The sequence below is a fragment of the Artemia franciscana genome, chromosome 3 (genome assembly GCF_032884065.1).
Source record: "Artemia franciscana chromosome 3, ASM3288406v1, whole genome shotgun sequence".
NCBI lineage: Eukaryota > Metazoa > Arthropoda > Branchiopoda > Anostraca > Artemiidae > Artemia > Artemia franciscana.
In genome coordinates this window covers 4408671-4433816 of record NC_088865.1, presented here as the reverse complement: position 1 = coordinate 4433816, position 25146 = coordinate 4408671, and the positions used below count along the sequence as shown (strand labels likewise).

The 25146-nt window shown below is 34.0% G+C and overlaps 1 protein-coding gene across 1 annotated transcript in view; it reads left to right on the top strand.

Moving 5' to 3' along the window:
* Window positions 1-24723, top strand: part of LOC136024783 (E3 ubiquitin-protein ligase RNF113A-like) — a 50446-nt gene extending 25723 nt beyond the window's left edge. The window contains exons 5-9 of the mRNA XM_065700240.1: window positions 2939-3253; window positions 5018-5129; window positions 6943-7040; window positions 15971-16053; window positions 24501-24723. Of these exons, the coding sequence (XP_065556312.1) occupies window positions 2939-3253; window positions 5018-5129; window positions 6943-7040; window positions 15971-16053; window positions 24501-24672 (780 nt within the window). The 3' untranslated portion in view covers window positions 24673-24723. The remainder of the gene's footprint in view (window positions 1-2938; window positions 3254-5017; window positions 5130-6942; window positions 7041-15970; window positions 16054-24500) is intronic.
* Window positions 24724-25146: the final 423 nt, after the last annotated feature.

The window sequence follows — 25146 nt, the reverse complement described above, 5'->3', positions numbered from 1 at the left end:
GGTTTGTCCCCTCGTTAATACCTCGCTCTTTCCACTAAAGCTCAACTTTTGTCCCAATTCTTTAAGAATTACCCTTCAATCAGAAAGGCTGTAGAATAAATAGTTGAAATTACTAAAAACACTTTAGCATAAAGAGCAAGGTATTTAGGAGGAGAAAAACCCCTCATATACGTAATAATCTCTGTTCGTTTTAAGGTTTAATGCTACTCCTTACTTTCAATAGAAGAAAAAAACTTTTCATGTTTATTTTTTCTTTGTTTTTTTTATAGTAATGCTAGAAAATCCTGTGCCCTTTTCATTGAATTTCTCTTCCCCCATGACATATTCCTCCAAGAAAAGATCCTCCCACATAGCCCCCTCCCCTCAACCCCTCAAACCGAAAAAATCCCCCAAAAACGTCTGTACACTTCCCAATAACCATTACTGCATGTAAACACTGGTCAAAGTTTGTAACTTGCAGCCCCTCCCCTGAGGACTGTGGGGGAGTAAGTCATCCTCAAAGACATAGTTATTATGATTTTCGACTATGCGGAACAAAATGGCTATCTCAAAATTTTGATCCATTGACTTTTGGAAAAAAATGAGCGTGGGAGTCCTAGGTGCCCTTCAATTTTGTGGTCACTTAAAAGGGGCAGTAGAACTTTTTAATTCCGTTAGAATGAGCCCTCTTGCGACATTCTAGGACCACTTGGTCGATACGATGACCCCTGGGGAAAAGAAAAAAAACAAAAAAAAACAAATAAACACGCACCCGTGATCTGTCTTCTGGCAAAAAAATACGAAATTCCACATTTTTGTAGATAGGAGCTTGAAATTTTTGCTCTAGGGTTCTCTGATACGCTGAATGCGATGGTGTGATTTTCGTTAAGATTCTATGGCCTTTAGGGGGTGTTTCCCCCTATTTTCCAAAATAAGGCAAATTTTCTCAGGCTCGTTACTTTTGATGACAAAGACTAAATTTGATGAAACTTATATATTTAAAATCAGCATTAAAATCCGATTCTTTTGATTTATCTTTTAGCATTAAAACTCCGTGTTTTAGAGTTTCGTTTACTATTGAGCCGGATCGCTCCTTACTACAGTTCGTTACCACGAACCGTTTGATTTGTGTAGTAACTAATTTGATTTTCCATTTTTTCAATCAACATTACAGGAAGAAAAAAAAAACTATGCTTCAGCATGCTTAAAAGTAATCAAGGATATGGTGTCTCCTCCTGAAATTTGTCCAAAAGCTTCACCTTACTGAAGCTTGCCCCCCCTCCTTTTTTAGGCTTTTCCCTATAGATTATGAATAATACCGGTTTCTGGGGGCATTTTCATTGAAAAATGCCTTATTTTTTATTGAAAAATTGAAAAGATGACAAATTTGCCCCATCCCCTAGAATTGGGAAACTATATTCTCCCCCTCTAAATTTTCATGAATTGATGCCACTTGAACCAGGGAAAAGCTATTTCGGTTGTAAAATGAGCGAAAAATATGTATTTGCAAGTAATTTTAAAAGTTGTAAAAACAGTTCATGTCCTGTGACCCATGAGGACTGTGACCTATGAGCTGTGTCCTCATATCCAAACTTAACAACAGCATTACGCTTATTAATTTCTGGTTGTATTGTAAGTTTGAACTATTGCAGCACTTTCTTTGTATAATTAATAAACGTAAAATACCGAGTCTGAGGTATTACTCTCGTGACATGTGTGTTTGTGTGGGCTTTGTCTCTATGTCTTTCTTTTGTGCTCAGGTGTCTGACTCTGTGTGTTCGTGTGTTTTTTTCTCTCTCTCTCTCTGTGCCTGCGTGTCTGCCTTTGTGTGTTTGTGTGTGTTTTTGTCTCTACCTCTCTGCGCCTGTGTGTTTGACTCTGTGTGCATGTGTTTCTTGTCTCTGTGTCTGTTTGTGTGTGTTCGTGTGTTTGACTCAATGTGTTTGCGTTTGTTTGTTTTGTCAACTCATTATATAGTTAACGCTTATTAATTTTAAATGAAAGTCCTGTTATAATTAAAACTTAATACAACCAGAAAATACTATCAAAGAATAAATGAAACCCGAAACGAACAGAAATTAAAACAAATAATTATATTAACATAAAATTAACGCATAGTGATATAGATGAATAAATAAAGTTAGAATGAGTAAAAGTTAAATTGAATAATAAAGTCAACATACACGGAAACAAAATGAGTTTTCGGTTTTCGATTTCATATCAAATGACGTTCACCCTGAATAGTAGGCCATAAGTTTTTCTGTGCAGGCCATAAGTGTTTTCGGTTTCTGTGCATTAAAATACCTTAATCCTCCTTCCTGCAACATGTGCTCCAAGTTTTTACTTAAGTATAAAGTATTAAGTACTCATTGTTTTTTTTTTACTTATGTATCAAGTAGTAAGTGGTATCAAGTGCTCAATTGGACTATCTGTCTTGGCTTTTTCTACAATTAGCCATGACTTGATGTCCACAACTATTCGATTTTAATTAAAAATCAACGGAATTCAATCAAATTCTTACTTAGGTATCAAGTATCAAGTACTTGCCGAAATTTTACTTAAGTAGTACTTCAAGTAAAAGTACTTCAAGTAAGTGACAGCACTGATTTGTAGGTTTTTATTTATTATATTGTCGGCTTTCTCAAAGAGAACGCGAAACTTGTTCAGAGTTGAGTACAAAAGGATTTTTTCGGGGAGGGGGGACGGTTTACAGAAAAAATTTTAAAGCGCAGAAAATAATCTGTTTATATTCATTTTTGTTGCGCTTTTACGAGTCGGACAAAAATTTTGAGGGAGGTTCAACACCCCCGCCCCCATCGCAGGATACGGCATTGAAGCAGTAATTTTGATCCAATAAAATCGCCAAACGCTAAGCATTCTGTCTTGGACGCTAACAATGGTTTCCACTCTAGTTTCTTGTACTTTTTGGGCTATTTGTTACATTTCTTTATTTTCACAGACTACAAGAATAAAACGTCCAAGACCTGAAGTTTCCACCGTTTCTGACGGGGATTCCGACAGTGAATCTATTTCTGTTAGCTACAAGTCAAAGAAGGTTGCCGAGAGAGTTGGACCAAGAGACATGGGAGCAACGGCTGAATATGAATTAGATACGTTAGCAGATCGCGATGCAAGGGCCATCTTCGAAAAATCTTTAGAATTAAACAAAGAATTAAAAGGAAAAGAAGAAGACAAGGTCTACCGAGGATTGGCGAATTATCAGCAATTCTATGAAAAGAGGGATACGGCACAAGGCAGCGCTGCCAGTGCCAGTGTAAGAATTTAATTATTGAATATCATTTATTTGATAGTTAATTTATTTTAAATAAGAACTTCTTCATGCTATAATTAACAATTACCAATACCTTACCATTTTTTACACACGCACAAAACAGTAAATTCATCATCACCCCCGCAAGACTCTATGGCTACAGTAGGTCAATACAGTAGGCAATGTTGGTCAATTCCTTGCCGGCTTGATGGGAGGCATCCCATTAAGTCAATTTTGAACTCCCCAGGGATATAAAAATGGCATTTGAAGATTTAATATTACACTTCATTTATTTTTAAATTTGTCAGTAAAGTCTGTCATGCTAGATGAGGGAGGACGATAAATTACAGCAATTAAAAATTTATCATTATTTGGTAAAAAATAACATTTAACTATACAGCTTTCAAAAATCATCTCAGCATTCAGATATAAAATATTTCACTAGATTTGCTAAACCACCTTGCTTTTTTGAGTTCTGCTTAGATGAAAAAATTGGGAATTGCTAATATTAATTTTATTTGCCGAATTTTCATCTAAAAATGTTTCACAAACTCGAAGAATATCCATTACCCGATTCAATTAAAAACTTTTCAGTTGCTACTGACCCGCTTCTCAATCCTCGACAGTTCCAAAAAGATATTTTCCTCATATTTGTTTTTTTAACTATTTCATGAGAAAACCAATATTTATTTGGGGGGGGGGACTAAAAAAGAGTTTAAAATTTCATTATTATCATGGGCTAGGGGTGTTTGAAATACATCACAAAAAGGGCTGAATTTCTTTCAAATTCTTCCAGCCTAGATACAGGGATGACATGAACTTGACTAACCATTATCGTGTATTGACCTCACGCCAAGGAGTAACCCCCCCATGCATCTCTCACAGAAAACTAAAAGCACTAAAACTCACACTAAATGGGCTTATTCTCGCGGAAGGTGTCATGTCATTCAGCTAAACTTGAAATAAAACTACTAGTCCTTAGCATATAACCATATGATAATTAAGGGCTAACAATAGAATGATTCGTTAAAAGTAAAACAATTGACGGTAGTTGATTTATCAATTTTGTTATCACACCTAAACCTCTCAAAATCTCAACTGTCACAAGATCACAATGGGATTTCCAGCTTAAATTAAAATCAAGACTAAGCCTAAGTATTTAACACCATTTTAATTTTATCGTGATCGGAAAACTTAAGGGATTTTTCTAGGGGAAAGCAGGAATAATTCCTAGGAAGGACATTGTCTCTTTGCTCTGCCTACTCAAAAAAAAAAAAAATTAAAACACCATGCAAAAACTAAAAAATGAATTTTTTGAATTTTGAATTTTTTGAAATTTTAGAATTTTGCTTTTTTTGGAAAAGGGATGGGGGCTAAAGTTTGCATGAATCTGTCAAGCAAATAAAAAAATCTTTAAATTACTTTATTAATTGCTGAAATGCTCATTTTAAAGCATAAAATTGGGATTTTTCAAAATTTATGTCGCTGAAAATCAAATTAAACATTTAAATTTACCATAATACCTAAATTATTTTCTACTCATTATAGTTTATCTTTCAAAAGATGCTATGAAGCAGAAATCAATTGAAAATACCTAGTCTACCTTATTAAATCTTATTAAAATAGGATTCATTCCCCAAATTCTCCTTATCTCCTTTCAATGTTGATTGAAAGGATTACTTTGCATTTCATCCATTTCCATTTTCATCCATTTTCTATATATACGATTCGTTTTGTTCTGTTTCATTAATTTGTTTTGTCTTTTAGGTTCGCAAAGGTCCAATACGGGCACCTACCAACATCAGGTCAACTGTAAGGTGGGATTACCAGCCAGATATCTGTAAAGATTTTAAGGAAACTGGATTTTGTGGCTTTGGAGGTAATATCTGAAAAAATACAAAATACAATTGTTTGGAAAAGTATAAATCGCTGTTTATAAAAATAGTGTAAATACTTGCGGTGTAATTAATTTTTTAAATAATAATAATAATATTATGCCCTCTATACATACATGAATGTACACAGAGGGGTATATGAAACAAACCAAAAGAAAACTGAAAACTACAAAATTACGTTTCTAACGAAAAGGACGATAATAAGCAGCTCATAATACTCATAATCGCCCATGAATAGATAATAAATAGCTTATAATAGCTCGGTACTAAATAGCTCATAAACACTCATAATAAATAACTTAGTCTTATTGACACTAAGGCTACTCAATTTTTAGTAAGGCGATTAAATGTTTAGTAGGGGTGGGTTAGGGGAGGAGGAGTCAGAGAGTTTTTTTTCCAAGGAAGTGTATTAATAGTTGAAGTGTCCTTTTTTTAGGTCGTCCCAAACGCGCTAATATCTATTGGGACCTATTACAAAAGATAAACATTGTTCTATTGAATAAACAGTAATATTTTAGAAAATAAGAAATTCTTGAATTGTTCTAACCAAAAACCCCTTTTCCAAACTTAGTATATCTCGAAATTTTTGTGCTAAGGGTGTTATATTTAAAGGCGTGCAGCTGAATTTTGTGTAGTTTAAGAGCTGTGCAGTTACTCAATGTTTTTCAGTTTAAAAGTTGTGATTAAAATTAAATATTGTCTGATTGTAGTTGTAAGCTGTCTAAAAACACACCTGTATGACAAAAAAAAAAGAAAAAGACAATACCAAACGAGGAATATTTCCGGTAAAGAAGCAAAACAGAAAGATACTGCCGATATTTTGGCAAAGATTTCTGCTGAACCGTCCTCAGTGCAAGTAAAGAAATGAAGAAACTCACTTTTTTAAGTTACTAACATTTAACGTCTGCATCCTGACAATGTCAAAGGCACAATTCGTATCTACATCATTCTGTTTGTCATAAAAAGCAGGTAAATAATAAATTGAATGAAGACAATTAAAATCACCTTCAAAATTATTAAATTTTTCAAGTTCTTTTGCAATGGGATTTGTACGTTTATTTTTTTCCTACAGCTTGTATTGTTTTAGATTTTTTTTTTTATCTTTTCTTGTTTTGTTTATTTTTTCCTATAGAGGGTATTCTTTTTGTGAATTTGAAATATATTGAATTTTTTTCGTATGTTCAAGGGTATATATTATTCTTTCTATCTATTATTACTAATTTATTTCCACCTTTAATCTATTCATTATTATTATTGTCTATTATTATTTTAGTCCGTTTAATCATGTCCGATTAATTCTATTGTTCCGTCCCGTATCTCATATTCTATGTATGTATTATTATTTATTATTTTGATCTTCATATTAGTATTACTATGTATTACCTGTGTCTGCTATTTATTATGTATTATTTCTCGGAAAGGATGAGGTTGAAGGTGGCTCGTAATTTTTGTCCCATTTCTGGAGATTAGGATGAAGATTTACTTCATTTTTTGAATTTCTGTAAGGAATCAGGAGTATTTAAGGAGGGAAGTTTTCCTGGGTGTTTTGGAAGGGAGGAAAAGTTAACTTTATATTAAGTCATTGGAATTGTAGGGAAGTAAAGAAGTTGGAAAGGATTTTTGGTATGAATACGACACATAGGGACCATTTTCTTTTTCTTTTTTTCTTTTTTCCATTTTGTTTTTTTTGTTTTTGTGGTAACCATGACCTAGAAAGAGTTTTACTGTTAATAAACATTATATAATAAACTATTTTAATTTTTTTGGTTATTATAAATGAATCTATTTTACTTCTAGATTCCTGCAAATTTATGCATGACAGATCTGATTATAAGTTTGGTTGGCAATTAGAAAGAGAAGCCACTATCGGAGGAGGTGATGAAAGGTCCTATGAGGTAATAACGCTCCATTGTTCATTTTCTATGTTCTTCCAGCAACGTTCTCATGTAATAGCGTACGTTTTGCGCATAACTAGCAATATAGCAAGGAAAATAATTAGCCAAGAGAAAGAAAATTATTTAGCTAAAGCTTAACTCGAGTTTCTGGTATTCTTTAAAATTCATCTTCAACAAAGTTATATCTTTTCTATATATTTTTATCATTTCGTTTCCTTTTCTGGGTGGGAGGTTATATCGCCTGTATCGACACTTAAGCGAGAATATTTTCAAGGGGGATGGGACAGATTCAAAGAAAGTACAATAGCAGGCCAGCTTTACGAAAATATAAGAAACTATACGCCCTACCTGGGTGTTGGTCATAAACGTATTCAAGACAGGCCTAGAGGCCCGCCCTCCCCCCTTCCCCCAAAATCTTAAGTTTTCTAAATTTCATGGTACATCTTATTCAAATTATCAAATAACCCCCCCCCCAGCCCAAAAAAGTCCTTTGTATATGCCTGGAGTAGATATTAGATTAGGCTAGTTTATCTTGCACAAAAATACTAAACATTATGCGTCACTTACTGAGAAAGCTCCACAGAGAAGCCCTAATATGCACCTGCATGTTTAATTTGTAAATTTTTTCCTATTCTAACTGTTTCAGCAACACCTGCCATTTGACTGGAATCTTAACTTCGGTCTGAAACTTAATTAAGTTTGCCATACAGGATTTTCTTTTTATATATATATATATATATATATATATATTGCGTTAAAAGCTGAGAATGAGCCAGAACTTATTCAAAACGCATTAATGCATACCCGAATAATTGAAAGTTGAATTAAATAATGAGTGAACCATCTAGCGGGTAGAACTGGATCTACTGGGAATTTTGTTTTTTAAAGGTTGAAAAATTTAATGAGGTAATTTGTTTAATTTCTGACATTTATGAATGGCATTGACGACATTTACGGTGAGCATTATTGTCAAAAAATTGTGTTTTCCGTTGAACCTTATTTCAATCTTGTAGGTAGGCTATGTCAGTAAGCAAATTGTTGAAATTTTTTCCTATTCTAACTGTTTCAGCAACATTTACCATTTGACTGGAATCTTAAATCCGATCTGAAACTTAATTGAGTTCGCCATACATGTTCTTCTTTATATATATATATAAATGGGTTAACATTTAATTTGTTTAATTTCTGACATGTATGAATGGCATTGACGACATTTACGGTGAGCATTATTGTCAAAAAATTATGTTTTCTGTTGAACCTTATTTCAATCTTGTAGGCTATGTCAGTAAGCAAATTGTCGTATCCATGAATGGCTGTTGAACAGCCTATGTATCCAAAATAAGTAATTGTTGGTCGTGTTTTTGGTTTGGCGGCATCATTGGCCCATCTTTATTCAAAAAAGAGTAAAGAGCCACCGTTACTGTCAATAGATAACGTATCCGTGCTGTCATAAAATAATTTTTGTTCCAATAAATTGAGAATATGACATGGATGACATTAGCCGAAATGTCGATGCTAATTTGCCGCGTCGGAGCTGTGGTTGGCCCCATTGGATTTCTTTTTATGAGGAGCTTTTAATTATAAAGGTTACACTAACCATCCAGAAGTGACTGGTGCCTTGAAACACGAAATTAAAGCTGCTATTCATACAAATGGAGCCCAAATTTGCCGAAGAATTGTGTTGATCGGATGGGGTACTGTCAAGCTAGTCCTGATTTGAATGTTTTCTACCGAATGTTTGGTTTCTTAAAATAATGTTCCCACTAAAAAATAAATCTAAAATAGAAATAAATAAATCATAAAAAAAGATAGCATAAATAAAACATAAAAAACATAAAACATAAAAAAGACATGAAATATAAAAAATAAAACATAAATCGATTTTCATGTTTTCCAAGAATTCCGGTTTCCCCCTCCAACTCCCTTCAGTGTCACCGGATCTGGTCGAGATTTAAAATGAGAGTTCTAAAGCACAAGATCCTTCTAGATATCAAAGTTCATTAAGGTCTAGTCACCCGTTCCTAAGTTGCAAATACGTCATTTTTTCTAATTTTTTTTCGAATTACTCCCCTCCCCAACTCCACCAAAAAGTGCGGATCCGGTCCGGTTATGTCAGTCACCTATCTTGGACTTGTGCTTATTAGAGATCATCTCCACTTGGAGAAACCAAGGGTTTTCCAAAATGTCCCGTTTCTAAGATTTCTGTGTCTCCCCTCCAACCCTCTATGAAAATCGAGGCACCAAGCCACCTGAGACTAACACAGTAGCGCGCTTTTCCAACAACGCTAAATAGCACTTTAACCATTGATACTAAACACTATTTTATAACACTATTTATTATTTAACACTGTAAACACTATTTAGTTTATACATTATTCATTATTTATTATATGTTATATATTATTTATTATATATTGTTAATTGTGTTGCGAGAGCAACACTTAGATTTTGTCCTGTTTTTTTTTTCCTATGCCACCGATCTCAGCTTATTCCTGGAAATTGGTAAGGGTCTAACCTGTGCTGTTTTTACGGAAAGTGTGGACCTCATGCCGGATTGATGAATATGACATTACATTTTGGGAAGCTCCGCAGAACTCTTGCCTGGGGCCAAAAAGGATGGTTTTTTGCTTGTCCACGAGCTAGAGCCTATGGTGTGCGAAGTGAAGTGAAGTTCTATAGCCTATGTCAGAGAGGAGTATCTGAAGTTGTGCAGTCAAGCTTTCGTTTTATCAAACCATGTTTCTGCACATTCTCCTCGCTTGAGACTGGCATCATACCCTTCTCTGACTTTGGTTTCGCAGTGATGCTAAAGGAAACAAACCAACTAACATCTGAAGATATTGCGTTGTTACTTTATGGAAGATGAAAGCCAAAGTACCAGGCCTAAGTTCTGACTTCAATACAAATGTTCTGCTTTCGACTGGAAAGTTGCCGTTCTAGCAGGCAAGCAGGCAGGCACCACTTTCGAATTGAAGATGGACTAAAATCTATACGTGTTAAATATATGCGGCAGTTACCCGGCCCCTGAGCCAATATATCTTCTTTGAGTGATAAATAGAAAAACTTACAGAAGCAAAAATGTGGCATTTTCCCACGGATCCGAAAGTGCTGCCATCTATTGTTTGTACCCATTTCTGTTCGTGATCTCAGCTGAGTTTATCATTCGGTTTTTCGGACTTGGGATTGCGGTAGAGAAATGTTTATCAGATGTGCCTAATAAACCTTAAAAGTTCTCTCATTGCTAAAGAAGTCGGAGCTTATCCTTTGCTCCTTTCTAAGTGGTGACGTTAGAAAGTTGGCCTACGGCAAAAAAAAAATCAACTTTTGAACTAAGACAGATAGAATTTTATTTTCGACGGCGATCGATAGCTCTTGATGAGCTGATCAAAGTATATGACATCTATTTTTTGGAACAAAAATTCCTTCATGAGGTATACCAGTTTGAAAGTGTCAAGGGGTTGACAACTTCAGTATTAAGGTACACACTGAAACGAAATCTTGGCCGATACAAATTGTGAGACATATAGAGGACTTGTAAGCAACAGTCGGTTGTTAGGTAATAATCACCTTCGGCAATGAGGGGTTAGCAACTTTTGCTAGTTGGTATATCTATTATTTGTTTCCAGTGTATTTGATAGTAAAACCAATTTGGTTCAAGTGGTAAGCCATGTAGGGGACTTGTAGGTAATAATCGGCTGTTGGGCTACAATCATCTTCAGCGATGAGGGGTTTGCAACTTTTGCTACTTGGTGTACCCATTTATTTGTTTCCGGTGAGCTTGATGTCTATCACGGGAGAGGGACTTGTAAGTAAGAATCTGTTCACTTTGCGCTAGATAATTGTTCAAATTAGTGCACATTGTATTCGATCGTTTTAAACCTGACAGAATTAAATGTTTACCCAACGTGTACAAACGATAACGTAAAACAATGAGGTAGTTTCGTAATAGTTAGTGTCACCTATGGTATTTTAATCCTGAAAAGTTACGGATAGCTTTATAATACCAACTAGATTATATAAAATATTGTTCCAAGTTTTCATCCGTCACGATGTCTACGATTGAAAAGGATAAAGTTCAACTGGCTGCAAAGTCAATTTAGTCCCTTCTTTTGATATTATTTTGTAGTTGTTGTTTTTTCAACGCTGAGGAATATCCTTTGGTCATGTGATAACTTCTTGTTTGAACATACCGTTTTAAAAACTTCGTTAGGTTGACAACTTCATCATTTAACCGATAGTGAAGAAACAAGCACAAACGAGATTGTAAAACAATGAGATAGTTTCGTAATAATTAATAGAATGTCATCTATGGTATTTTGATCCTGAAAAGTTAGGGATAGCTTTATAATACCAACTAGATTATATAAGATACTAGCTGTTGGGGTGGCGCTTCGCGCCACCCAAACACCTAGTTGGTGGGGCGCTTCGCGCCCCCCCAAGCCCCCCGCGCGCGTAAGTCGTTACGCTCCATATTAGTTACGCGCCATTGTAGTTGTGTCCCTGTGTCCCACCTGTGAATATAGATAGATTTATATATGTGTTTCAAACTACGTAAAAATTGCGAATAAACAACATTTTTGGCTTTCCCACTACTGGGAGCTTTCCGTTTCCAATTGCCAGCAATTGATCTGAAAATGTTTGACCAGAGTCATCGTTTTGCAATCGGACACGCATATTTGTAGTTAATTTTAATATTTTTACGTGTGCCCATAAATTAGAATTTTTCAGGCAAACATTCATTTCGTCTGCAGGAGTTAAACTACGTAAAAATTGCGAATATACAACATTCTTGGCTTTCCCATTGTCTGTGCATATACAAAGCCGTATGTACTAATAATGACGTCATATGCAAACGCTCTTTTTACAAACAAACAAACATGCATACACACAACTCGTTTTTATATAGATAGATAGATAGATAGATACAATACAAATTAACTGCGTAAAACTTGCGAATATACAACATTCTTCGCTGTCCAATTGTCGCTGCATATAAATAGATTGTCAGGTTTACCGACCCTCGAACATGCAACGTACAACTGTCCATGGGAAAAACAATCAGTATTAAGATCTATACCACATTTTTCTAATGATTGACCTTGAGCTTTTTTAATGGTGATTGCAAATGCTAATCGAATTGGGAATTGCAATCTTTTAAATTGAAAAGGCAGATCCGTTGGAATCATAGGAATGCGAGGAATAAGAACAGCCTCACCCTCAAAAGGCCCTGTCAAGATTATGGCCTCTATTAGGTTTTCCATTGTTTTTTTTACGGCAAGTCGCGTGCCATTGCAAAGCTTTGGTGGGTTGATATTTCTTAAAAGTATTATTGGTACGCCTATTTTTAGTTGTAGCACGTGTGGTGGAAACCCTGAAAGATCTATGGAATTTAAAAATTCAGATGGATAATTAACCGCTTCATTTGGTTCCAAAACTGTGTCGACTGACTTGTAAAGGACTGCCTGGTCTCGAATCTTGGTCAAAACAATATTGTTGATTTCGTGGACGTCTATATTTTTGGGTGCGAGAATCGCTCTTTCACTTAGCCATTTATTATTTTTATAATTTTTTAGAATATTCGTAAATACTTTTTCAATCAATTCATTTTTGGACGTCACTAAATTACAGAAATCAGCAGGTAGCTGTATACGTCCTGAAATTGAGTCTACTGGGAGCTTTCCGTTTCCAATTGCCAGCAATTGATCTGAAAATGTTTGACCAGAGTCATCGTTTTGCAATCGGACACGCATATTTGTAGTTAATTTTAATATTTTTACGTGTGCCCATAAATTAGAATTTTTCAGGCAAGCAGCAGCTTCCTCGGGTGTTGCCATTGTAGGTTCTTCAGTCATTTTACAATTAGAAATTTCTCTTTCAACGGTCTTCTTACAATTAAAAATTTGTCTTTGATATTCTTAAATACCTGTGTCCTGGTCGTCATTTACATTCCCTGTGTCCCGTTCGTCATTTGTGTCCCGGTATCCCAGTCTGTAGTTCCTCTTTGAGTGTCCCGGTCGTTATTTATATTCCCTCTGTCCCGGTCGTCATTTGTGTCCCGGTCTGTAATTTCTCTTTGAGTGTTTTTTCTTTTTAGTATTTTTTAGTTTTTTACATTTTTCTTTTTTCAGTTTTCTTTTTCTTCTTTATTTTTCAGCTTCACTATGAAATACATATCGCCGAACCTTTGTTTTTTAACTAAAATCTGGTAGGCATTGATGACCTTATCCAAGTCAAAATCCCAAACCCAATCATCATCGCTATCATTTTCAGTTTTGATATGTTTTGACTCTCGCTGTCCAGGTGGATCTTCATCTAACTGCGCGGTTTTGCGTTCTTTAGCCTCAAGCCTGTTTCCTTGCTGTTCTTTTGATTCCTCGGCACGCTTTCTTTTCTGACTTTCTCTATCAGCAGCAAGTTTTTTGGCATAGGCTCTTTGAGCATCTTCATCGGCTTTTGCCATTGTAAGTTCATCAGTCATTTTAAACTTAAACATTAATAGATTTCTACGTGAACATATATGTCTTAAATATCTTTAATGACGTCACCGTCATAGCAAAAATGACGACAACTAACTTCATGACGTCAGTCGACACAGAAACATGACGTCACCTGACAGACACACAGACAGACAACTTATTTTTATATATATACTAGCTGTTGGGGTGGCGCTTCGCGCCACCCCAACACCTAGTTGGTGGGGGCGCTTCGCGCCCCCCCAAGCCCCCCCGCGCGCGTAAGTCGTTACGCGCCATATTAGTTACGCGCCATTGTAGTTGTGTCCCTATGTCCCACCTGTGAATATAGATAGATATATATATATATATATATATATATATATATATATATATATATATATATATATATATATATATATATGTTTTTAACTACGTAAAACTTGCGAATATACAACATTCTTTGCTGTCCCATTGTCTGTGCATATAAATAGATTGTCAGGTTTACCGACTCTTGAACATGCAACATATAATGGTCCATGGGAAAACAATCCGTATTCAGATCTATACCTCATGATTCTAATGATTGCCCTTGAGCTTTGTTGATGGTGATTGCTAATCGACCATTCCCTGAGTCGCCATCGTCATTTATATATCCCCCTGTGCACCCCGGCGTCCCCTTTGTAGTTATGCCCCTGTGTCCCGGTCGTCATTTATATTCCCTGTGTCCCGGTCGTCATTTGTGTCCCGGTGTTCCAGTCTGTGATTTCTCTTTGAGTGTCCCGGGCGTCATTTATATTCCTTGTGTCCCGGTGTCCCGGTCGTCATTTATATCCCCCTGTGCCCCCCGGCGTCCCCATTGTAGTTGTGTCCCTGTGTCCCGGTCGTCATTTATATTCCCTGTGTCCCGGTCGTCATTTGTATCCCGGTGTCCCGGTCTGTATATACATTCGTTTTTTAGTTTTGTTTTTCTCCTTTATTTTTTTCCTTTTTTTTCTTTTTTAGTTTATTTAGATTTTTAGATTTTTTAGTTTTTTTATTAGTTTTTAGTTTTTTTGTAGTTTTTACCATTTTTTTAGTTTTTTTAGTTTTTTTTTTTTTTACTTATGTCCTGGTCGTCATTTATACTCCCTGTGTCCCGGTCGTCATTTGTGTCTCGGTGCTTTGTTGATTGCTAATTTATATTATATTTATATTTATATTTTTTATATTTATTAATATTTTTTTAGTTTTCTTTTTCTCTTATTTTTCAGTTTTTTCCTTTTTTTTAGTTTTTTCTTTTTTAGTTTTTAGTTTTTTTTTGTTTTTTACCTTTTTTTAGTTTTTTTAGTTTTTTTAGTTTTTTAGCTTTTTTAGGTTTTTTTATTAGTTTTTAGTTTTTTTTTAGTTTTTGCCTTTTTTTAGTTTTTTCAGTTTTTTTTAGTTTTTAGTTTTTTACCTTTTTTTAGTTTTTTTTTAGTTTTTTAGCTTTTTTAGTTTTTTTCTTTTTAGTTTTTTTTGTAGTTTTTACCTTTTTTAGTTTTTTTTCTTCTTTTGTATTAGTGTGAAATAATTCAGACGTCATATGCGGACAAACACGACGTCACTCGACAGACAGACAGACAGACATAACCCACAAACAACTTATTTTTATATATATTTATTCATATTTTTTTAGTTTTCTTTTTCTCTTTTATTTTTCAGTTTTTTCCTTTTTTTTAGTTTTTTTCTTTTTTAGTTTTTAGTTTTTTTTTAGTTTTTTACCTTTTTTTAGTTTTTTTTAGTTTTTTTAGTTTTTTAACTTTTTTAGTTTTTTTATTAGTTTTTATTTTTTTTGTAGTTTTTGCCTTTTTTTATTTTTTTCAGTTTTTTTTTAGTTATTAGATTTTTACCTTTTTTTAGTTTTTTTTAGTTTTTTAGCTTTTTTAGTTTTTTTTTCTTTTTAGTTTTTTTTGTAGTTTTTACCTTTTTTAGTTTTTTTCTTCTTTTGTATTAGTGTGAAATAATTCAGACGTCATATGCGAACAAACATGACGTCACCTGATCCACAGATCCACACACAGACAACTTATTTTTATATATATAGATAGATTTTTCCGAGTTTTCATCCGTCATGATGTCTACGATTAAAAAGGATAAAGTTCAACTGGCTGCAAAGTCAGTTTAGTCCCTTCTATCGATACTATTTTGTTGCTGTTATTTTAACGCTGAGGAATAGCCTTTGATCATGTGATTACTGATCGATAGCGAAGAAACAAAACCAAAGTGTTGCTCTCGCAACACTTTAGTCAGCGAAGCCGGACAAAGGTTGCCGCAACACTTCACGTTGCCCGGGCAGCGTAGGTCTAGTTTTTTTTTATAGTTTATATTTTTTATGTTCGGTTATATGGTAGGCGTTTGTTTCTATGTTTGTGTTGTTGCATTGGTGATTTCTTTTTTCATTATAGGAAATAAACGTATTATTATTGTTACTATTATCAGTGTCTGTTTATTTTTCAGATTGAAGACTCTGATGAAGAATCACACCTACCATTTAAATGTTTCATTTGCCGGGAGTCTTTCAGAGATCCAATAGTAACGAAGTAAGTTTGAGTTTTTTCTTTTACAGTGTGGCATGAAACTGTTTCATTGAATTAACATAATATAGCAAACATGTGAACTTACACAAGGCTGACAGAGAGGCAAAATTCGAACTGTTTCTTTTAGCACAAGAAAAAAAGCAACAACCACTACATAAATTTACACTGTTCAGTTTTTTGTGATGACTCTGTCCTTTATCTTTCTGGAACCTTAATCCTACTGAAAAAGAGGGACTTAAGTAAACTACATAGATATCACTATAAATACTGTAAATACCTGCTGTATCTACCTTTATCGTGTCAAAATCGGAGAATAATCCAAAAATATAAAGCTCCCGATATAATTGCAAAACTACATCATGACAAGTTATCGGCACAAGCATATCGATGGCTTACACCATATCAGAGGCTCTTCCGTTTGTTCTGTTGACCCTTTTCCTTGTTGATTTTTGTTGTACTTATTATGTTGTACCTTTGTACCTTTGTTCTCATCCCTTTGTTCTGTTTATTTTGTTTTCTCTCTTTTTAATCCACTATCCTCACATTGTTTTTTGCAGTGGGTTATAAATGAATTGTTATTATTATTATTGTTATTACTTCCAAGAAGAGAAAGAAGAAAAAAGAAGAGGAGGAAGGGGAGCAACTGTAATAGCATTATGTGCTATTATAGCTATTATGCACCTCGTTTGTGCCTGAAAGTTTTTTGTGCGGAATAGTTACTTCGATCCTGAAAAGAGGAAAGATTCCGACTGAATGTGCATCTTACAGGCCAATAACGGTTTCCTGCAATATAAGCAAAATTTTTGAGTATCTCCTCCTCCCATCAGTTAATTCTTCGGCATATTTTGGTGAAAATCAGATTGGGTTTTCAGCTGGGGTTGGTTGCCAGCAGGCTCATCGAGTTTTGGCTAATGTTCTTACTGAGGCTACTAAAGAGGGATTCGAGTTACATTTGTGTGCTTTGAATCTCTCCAAAGCCTTTGACACTGTCACGCATCTTTTCCTATCTTTTCCCTTTTTAGTCACGGTATCAACATATCGGTAATTTTTCTTCTTAGATATTGGTATTCAAATTCCTTTTTGTGGATTAAAATGGATATGAGTGTTTCAGATAGTAAAATTCCAGTACGACGTGGGGTCCGGCAAGGTGCTGTCCTCTCCCCCTCTATTTTCAAACTTTGTATATCATCTGTCCTTTCCTCTATCCCACCTACTTGCATCCTTATTTCTGTAAATATTTCTTATCTTGCCTATGCGGATGATATTCTTTTGATCAGTAGGACTAAAAAAAGGGCTCTCTTTGTCTGTTTCAACAGTAGCATCTAAACTTCATGCGATTGGACTTTCTCTTAATCTTTCGAAGTGTGAATATCTTTCATTTAATAGTAATATCACTACTCCTCTACTCTGTGGATCTTTTTCTATCCCGTCGGTTTCTTCATTTCGGTGGTTGGGAATTAATGTTAGTAAAACACTAAAATCCTTACGGACTCTCGCTGTTACTGATTGCAAGAAGAAAATCCAATTAAATTACTCTAAAATTGTTGCTAACCGAGGTAGATACAATAGAAAGTCTCTTGCTAAATCATACTCGGTTTTCACAGATCATTCGGTTTTGTTTCTTTCTGGTATTTACCCTATTTTTCATAAAAAAGATATCAGTTCAATTCGTTCTTATTATTTCCGGTTTTCCCGTTTTCTATTGTATCTGCCTCCATGGTATAGGATTAGGAGCCTCATATCTGTTTATAGTTTCCCAGATATTGGGTCGAAGCTCACGGAGCTTGCTGGCAAAATACCCCAGTCTACTTATATGTAGCTGCCCGCCCACAGAGGCCTTACTCGTTTGCTTGTTCTTTCTTGTTTCTTGTTCTTTCTGTTTTGTGTAGTGTTTGTTTTGTTTCTTTTATTTGATACTCCGCTTTGATTTTTTGTAGCGGGTCAAAAATAAATTATTATTATTACAACTACTGTGTAAATAATTGTTATTAGATAAAAAAAACAAGTTTTTTTTACTGCAAGTAAGGAGCGATATTAACACTTAAAACGAACGGAAATTACTCCGTATATGAAAGGGGTTGTTCCCTCCGCAACGCCTCGCTCTTTACGCTAAAGTTTGACTCTGTCACAACCCTACTTCTTAAAACAGTAAAAAAAAACTTTAGCGTAAAGAGCAAGGCGTTGCGGAGGGGACAACCCCTTTCGGATACGGATTAATTTCTGTTCGTTTTAAGTTTTAATGTCGCTCCTTACTTGCAGTTAAAAAAACTTTTTTTTATATTTAATTTCTGAACGTTTTTGAATTAATACATGTTTTGATTTTGGCTCACCGCACATGAATAACTAAAATAAATTTGCATATTATTTTTTTTTTTTGCTAAATGGCTTTCTCATAGTTTTAATCAGATGATTTTGATATAAAGGGGTGGGGGAAGAGGCCTAGTTGCCCTCCACTTTTTGGCTACTTAAAAATGCAAATAGATTTTTCTATTTTTTGTACGAACGTTTTTGTTAGTAATAAACATACGTACCTTACGAATTAATTTACGTAACGAACTTCAATATTTGTGTATTTTTGTTACGTTAATGAGGGGTTTTCCCCCTCGTCAATACCTCGCTCTCTAAACTAAAGATTTTATCCCAAATCTTCAAGAATGACCCCTGAATCACAAAGGCCGTTGAATAAATAGTTGAAATTACTAAAAATACTTTAGCGTAAAGACCAAGGTATTGTGGAGGAGACAAAGCCCCATACGAACGTAATATTTTATGTTCGTTTAAGATTCTATGACTTTTAGGGGGTGTTTCCCCCTATTTTCTAAAATAAGGCAAATTTTCTCAGGCCGGGTCGCTCCTTACTACAGTTCGTTACCACGAACTGTTTGATTATTACTATTGCTTCCAAGAAGAGGAAGAAGAAAGAAGAAAAAAGAATACAAGAAGAGAAAGAGGAAAAAAGAAAAGGAGGAAGGGGAGCTAACTGTAATAGCATTGCTACTACTGTGTAAATAATTCTATCTTGATTGCGACGTAATTTTGGTTATGAGTGTAACCATTTCTTACAATGGTGACAATTATCGTTTCGATGACATTCGTTTAATTACCATGGCCGTTTAATTAGAATAAATAGCTCTTTTGAAATTACTAAAAATACTTTAGCGTAAACAGCGAGGTATTTAAGAGGGACGAACCTCCTCATTTAAGTAATAATTTCTGTTCGTTTTAAGTTTTAATGTTGTTCCTTACTTTCAGTTGAAAAACTTTTTTTTATTTACTTTCTGATCGTTTTTAAATAATGCTGGAAAATACATTGAATGATCCTCCCACGTACCCCTCCCCCAACCCCCCACCAGAAAAATACCCCCTGAAAACGTCTGTATAGAATACGTCTAGTTGGCTAATAGAATAATTGGGTAAAAAGAGAACGGATTCTGCTTGAATTGTAATTTTTTTTTTTTTTTATCATCTCTTTGGTTCTGTCTCTATGAGATACGACAAAGCTCCTTTCGCGCCTAATTTAGTCTAAGATCCTTCCTGATTACCAATGAGAGTCCAAGAAATGACGAAGCATTTACAACATGTATTTACAACACATTAGAGAGGGCTTGTTACTGTTACCAAGTAGTTGAGATGCGTGGTTTCTGCTCATTAGTATTACATAGGAGATTTTTTCATTCCTTGAGACTATACATCGAAAAATAGCGATATAAGCACCGATCAAAATGGCTCATGTTAAGACAATGTTTGAAGCGAGTTGAAGTAGCTCCTTACTTTGGAGTAGCTCCATAGCTCTTTTACTTATTAAATGGATTTAGTCACTTCAATCCCCCAATCGAAGAATCAATAAGTTTGACTAAATGCAGGTATCGGACTGAATTAATGCACATAGGCCAAATTAGATATTTCCAGGCCATCAAATCACCGTTATGGACGATTTTGGCTAATTGAAAATGGCCCATCAGTGATTTTAGATAATTTTTGAGGCGATTCAAATTACTAATACCTTCAGACAATCCTTCTTGATAAAGGAATGTTTTAATATTTGCTATTTTCTCAATCGCTTGGCTTATATGAAAGATGCAGTCAATAACATTTCGGTTGACGAAAGCTTAAAGCATTATATTAGGAAATCACTTTTAATGTGATAACCTAAGCATTGTTGGTGGATTTGAAAAGGATCAGAAGCCACGGAGATCAGAACTCAAGATATCAGTAGCTGTTTTACGTACATGATACAAAATGATATTGTCTTATATTTAAAATGGCTTTCGCAAGTAAAAGTACCGAAAGTGCAGTTCTTGTCACAAAAAGAATAATGATGGTATAAAGCAAAACCATAAAGAATAGACAAACTTAAAGGGGAACAACAATAAATGTCTCTGAATATAAATCAACAAGAAACAAACTACGTAACACAAAAAATAATAATGGTATCAAATCAAAACCATAAAAAAATACACAAACTTAATGGGGGACAACAATTAATGTCTCTGAATAAAAATCATTAAACAACAAAAATACCATAAAAATACACAAACTTAATGGGGAACAACAATAAATGACCCTGAATAAAAATCAATAAATGACAAAAATACCATAAAAAATAAGCAAACTTAATGGGGAACAACAATAAATTTATCTGAAGTAAAATCAATAAACAACAACATACCATAAAAATACACAGAATTAATGAGGAAAAACAATAAATGTCTCTGAATAAAAATCAATAAACGACAAAAATACCATAAAAAATAAACAAACTTAATGGGGAACAACAATAAATTTATCTGAAGTAAAGTCAATAAACAACAAAAATACCATAAAAAATACACAAACTTAATGGGGAAAAACAATAAATGTCTCTGAATAAAAATCAATAAACAACTAAAATACCATGAAAAACACACAAACCTAATGGGGAACAACAATACATGTCTCTGAATAAAAATCAATAAACAACAAACTGCGTAACACAAAAAAAAATAATGGTATCAAATCAAAACCGTAAAAAAATACACAAATTTAATGGGGAACAACAATGAATATCTCTGAATAAAAATCAATAAACAACAAACTGCGTAACACAAAAAAAAATAATGGTATCAAATCAAAACCGTAAAAAAATACACAAATTTAATGGGGAACAACAATGAATATCTCTGAATAAAAATCAATAAACAACAAAAATACCATAAAAAACACACACTTAATTGGGAGCAACAATATGTCTCTGATTAAAAATCAATAAACAACAACAATACCATAAAAATACACAAACTTAATGGGGAACAACAATAAATATCTCTTAATAAAAATCAATAAACAACAAAAATACTATAAAAAATACACAAACTTAATGGGGAACAACAATAAATATCTCTGAATAAAAATCAATAAACAACAAAAATACCATAAAAAATAAACAAACTTAATGGGGAACGACAATAAATGTCTCTGAATAAAAATCAATAAACAACTAAAATACCATAAAAAATACACAAACCTAATGGGGAATAACAACACAATGTCTCTGAATAAAAATCAATAAACAACAAAAATACCTTAAAAAATACACAAACTTAATGGGGAACAACAATAAATATCTTTGAATAAAAATCAATAAACAATAAAAATACCATTAAAAAAATACACAAACTTAATGGGGAACAACAATACATTTCTCTGAATAAAAATCAATAAACGACAATAATATCATAAAAGATACACAAACTTAATGGGGAACAACAATAAATTCTCTGAATAAAATTCAATAAACAACAAAAATACCATAAAAAATACACAAACCTAATGGGGAACAACAATACATGTCCCTGAAGAAAAATCAGTAAAGAACAAACTTTGTCACTTATCTTTGGTTAATCTTCTTCTTTGTTCTGCTGTCTGCCGTTACCGCAGCACTGGGTGGTCTTGCAGAGATGACCAAAGTTTATTTAAAAGTTTGTACATACGTACTCAAAACGGTGGTGTTCCGCATCAAAGTATCCTTTTACATAACTCCATCAGGCGACATTTCTGACCGTCTGAAAATCAATAAAAAATAACATGAAAAATATGGCCCCAAACACATTAAGAGAAAATAGCTTTCCTTTGAAGCAATCATTCTGTGGAAATCCACAGATTGTCAATATTGAAATCTTTACGGCTTAACGTTTTTATTTTAGATACGGCTTACTTGTTTTTTTTGGTCCAGCGTGGCAACGCTGACAAAATGTGATGCTGGCCTGAAAGTTTCGTAATTTGAAGCAACCAAAAGAAAAGTATTGTGGTTTTGGTATGAATAGATCTCAGAGAGGTCCAGGGGGGGGCAAAAATGTTTAAATTTAGATTTCCTTGGTATTTTAAGGTTGAATAAATCTATTTAATAATGGGTGACCGTCTGAGACATTGGTTATGCCCTCAATTTTTAAGTTTCACGTTTGTTGTAGTAGTTGTAACCTGGCTGCAATAGTTGCAAACTTACTATTTTGTCAGCACCTGTTTCATCAAAATCGTTCAATATCCTTCCTTTAAGCTAATTAAATTCGGCGTACTCCTGAGCCGAACACAAAAAAAACTCAAAAGGTCAGTCAAAGATACTTATTCAGAGGTGACTTAGTTTTGTTTGTTTTTCCTTTTAAGAGGAACACTTAAAAAATGAATAACTCATTCTTTATGTCAAGAACCTAAGGCTTTTTACGGTTAAAACTGGTTAAATAACAGAGTAACAACCTTGCTTGAAAATATTACCAATAAGCTTTTCAAATTAAGCCCCTCCTAGCAGAAGCTGTCCAGACTCGAACCATGGAATGTTTAACCGTCAATCGTTTATTATTAGCTGCTCCAACAAGACACAGTCATCAACGTACTCCAGATCTGCTTATTTCTTTTTAAAATATCTTCAATTTTTTGCCTTGTCTAGGATGCAATACTTCTCTTGGTAAATCAAAATACTTGAAATAAATAAAAAAAAAATTACTGAAAACTTGTAGTTTAGGACAAGGCAACATTTATTTCCAAAAGAATCTCTATCACAAACCCAGTTAGGTATAGTGTGTACTCCAGAATCAAACTTAGCCATTAAAGAAATGAAGATTATTCAAAAAAAGAGAAGACTTCCCATTCCTTCTCATTTCGTTTCTATACGAGTTTGATTAAATACCAAACGAAGTATAGTTTATGAGAAAACTGACAAAGAAGGGATTATTCCCCCATTATTCTATTATAGTGCTTTTGTATTATTTTATGACCTCTAAACTAAGGAGGTGAGATCCCCCGAGACTTCCTAGGAAATAAAAAAAAGAAATCGTAATATGCGAAAATTGTGATATTCGAGCATCTACCCCGGTTTTACAGTTTGTATTTTTGTTTTTTAAATTCAAATTAAGCAAACTAACTATTTATATCAAATAAAGAAAAATAAATAACGAAAATTGTCATTCTCTAAAATTGATTTTCCCTCTTTAAAATCCCTGAAATAAACAAAAGAATATACTAAAAAACTGAGACTTAGGATAAGAGAGCATTTATTTCCAAAAGATGTCACAAACCCACATGGGCTTAATTTGAATTTCAGTGCCAAATTTAATAACAAACAGAGTAAAAAAATAAATATCACAGGGCTTACTTTTCTGTCAGCGTATCCATGTTAATACTGATTGCTGATTGCTCGTTGATCTTCAAGATTATCGCAATTGGCAGGTTCCTGTGAATTCAAGAATTTGCGGCATTCATGGCTTTGAATTCAAAGCTACCAAGCATAAACTAGGACCTGCCATTTGAACAAAATTTCGTGTGCGTTTGACTAAAGGTGTGTTTTTTCTTCATGACATTTTGCACCGACATGTGGCACTATTAAATCAAGAATCAGTCCAAAATGATGGAATATCCTTGACCCAATGAGGAAGTTAAAATTCAGGTGAAAAGTGGCTTCGAGCTCAAACTAAAGAATTTTTCGCCTGAGGCATATGAAAATTAGAAGAACGATGGTTCAAGTGTACAAACTTAGGTGGGGTTTATGTTGAATATTGACAAACACTCCATGTCAAACACAGGAGTAGTAAATACACAACAAGCAAGATACGTCTTATGAAAACACAAAAGCAACTGGGCAAATAGCAAAATAAATTGAACATGAAATAAATTGAACAGGGGGGGTAGGGGGTCTCTACTCCTCCCCCAGAAATATTTGTCTGACTCGCAAAAACGTAACGAAAATGGATGTAAACCAACTTTTTTTGCGTTTTTTTAATTTGTTTAGTAAGTTGTTTCTGAGCTATAGCGATTTGCCTTGTTACTTATCGAATGTATAATTTATAATTATTATTATAATTCACTATATAATTTGCTTAATAATGAACTATTGAATAAATTTAATATTTCTTATAATTTATTATAGTAATATATTAATAATAATGTTAATAAAAAACTAATGAATTCAAATTTATTTTAAGGTGTCAGCACTACTTTTGCGAGCAATGTGCCCTAACTGAATACCGGAAAAACACCCGCTGCTACGTTTGCAACGTTCAAACTGGAGGGGTTTTCAATCCAGCGAAACAGCTAATGGCGAAATTAGAAAAGCAGAAATTGAAGCGACCTGAAAATGGAGATGAGTCTGATTAGCTTCATTGTTTTTATCGCGACTTTTTTGTAAATACATATTTTTTTTTTTTATGTTAGCTCTATGCTATGGCTTGCTGAAAGGAATGAACATTGTTGTCAAAAGGTTCGTAGCTTGGGAGTTGTTGGGAGGGGTGAATTTCTTTCAATCCTTAAAGCACCCTAAAGATATTAGAAACATTTGGCCTGGAAACGAACTTTTTTTCAATTTCTGCTTCTCCCTTCCAAAAAAGTGATCTTATCAAAAATTGTTTATATTTTTTATATCTTTAGTGGCTGATCTCCAACATTTAAAGCTCTTTTCACGAACATAAAATTCCGAACCAACCCCCACTAGCTAAGTCCATTTTTTCATCCTATCTGTTAAAGAAGTCAAGTCACGGTGAAGAAAGTGGGGTTTAAAAATAGGGAGGGTTGAGCTAATGCTAAAGTTGTATGAATTGTTCTTATGTTTTTGTGCATTTCAGCCATATTTTG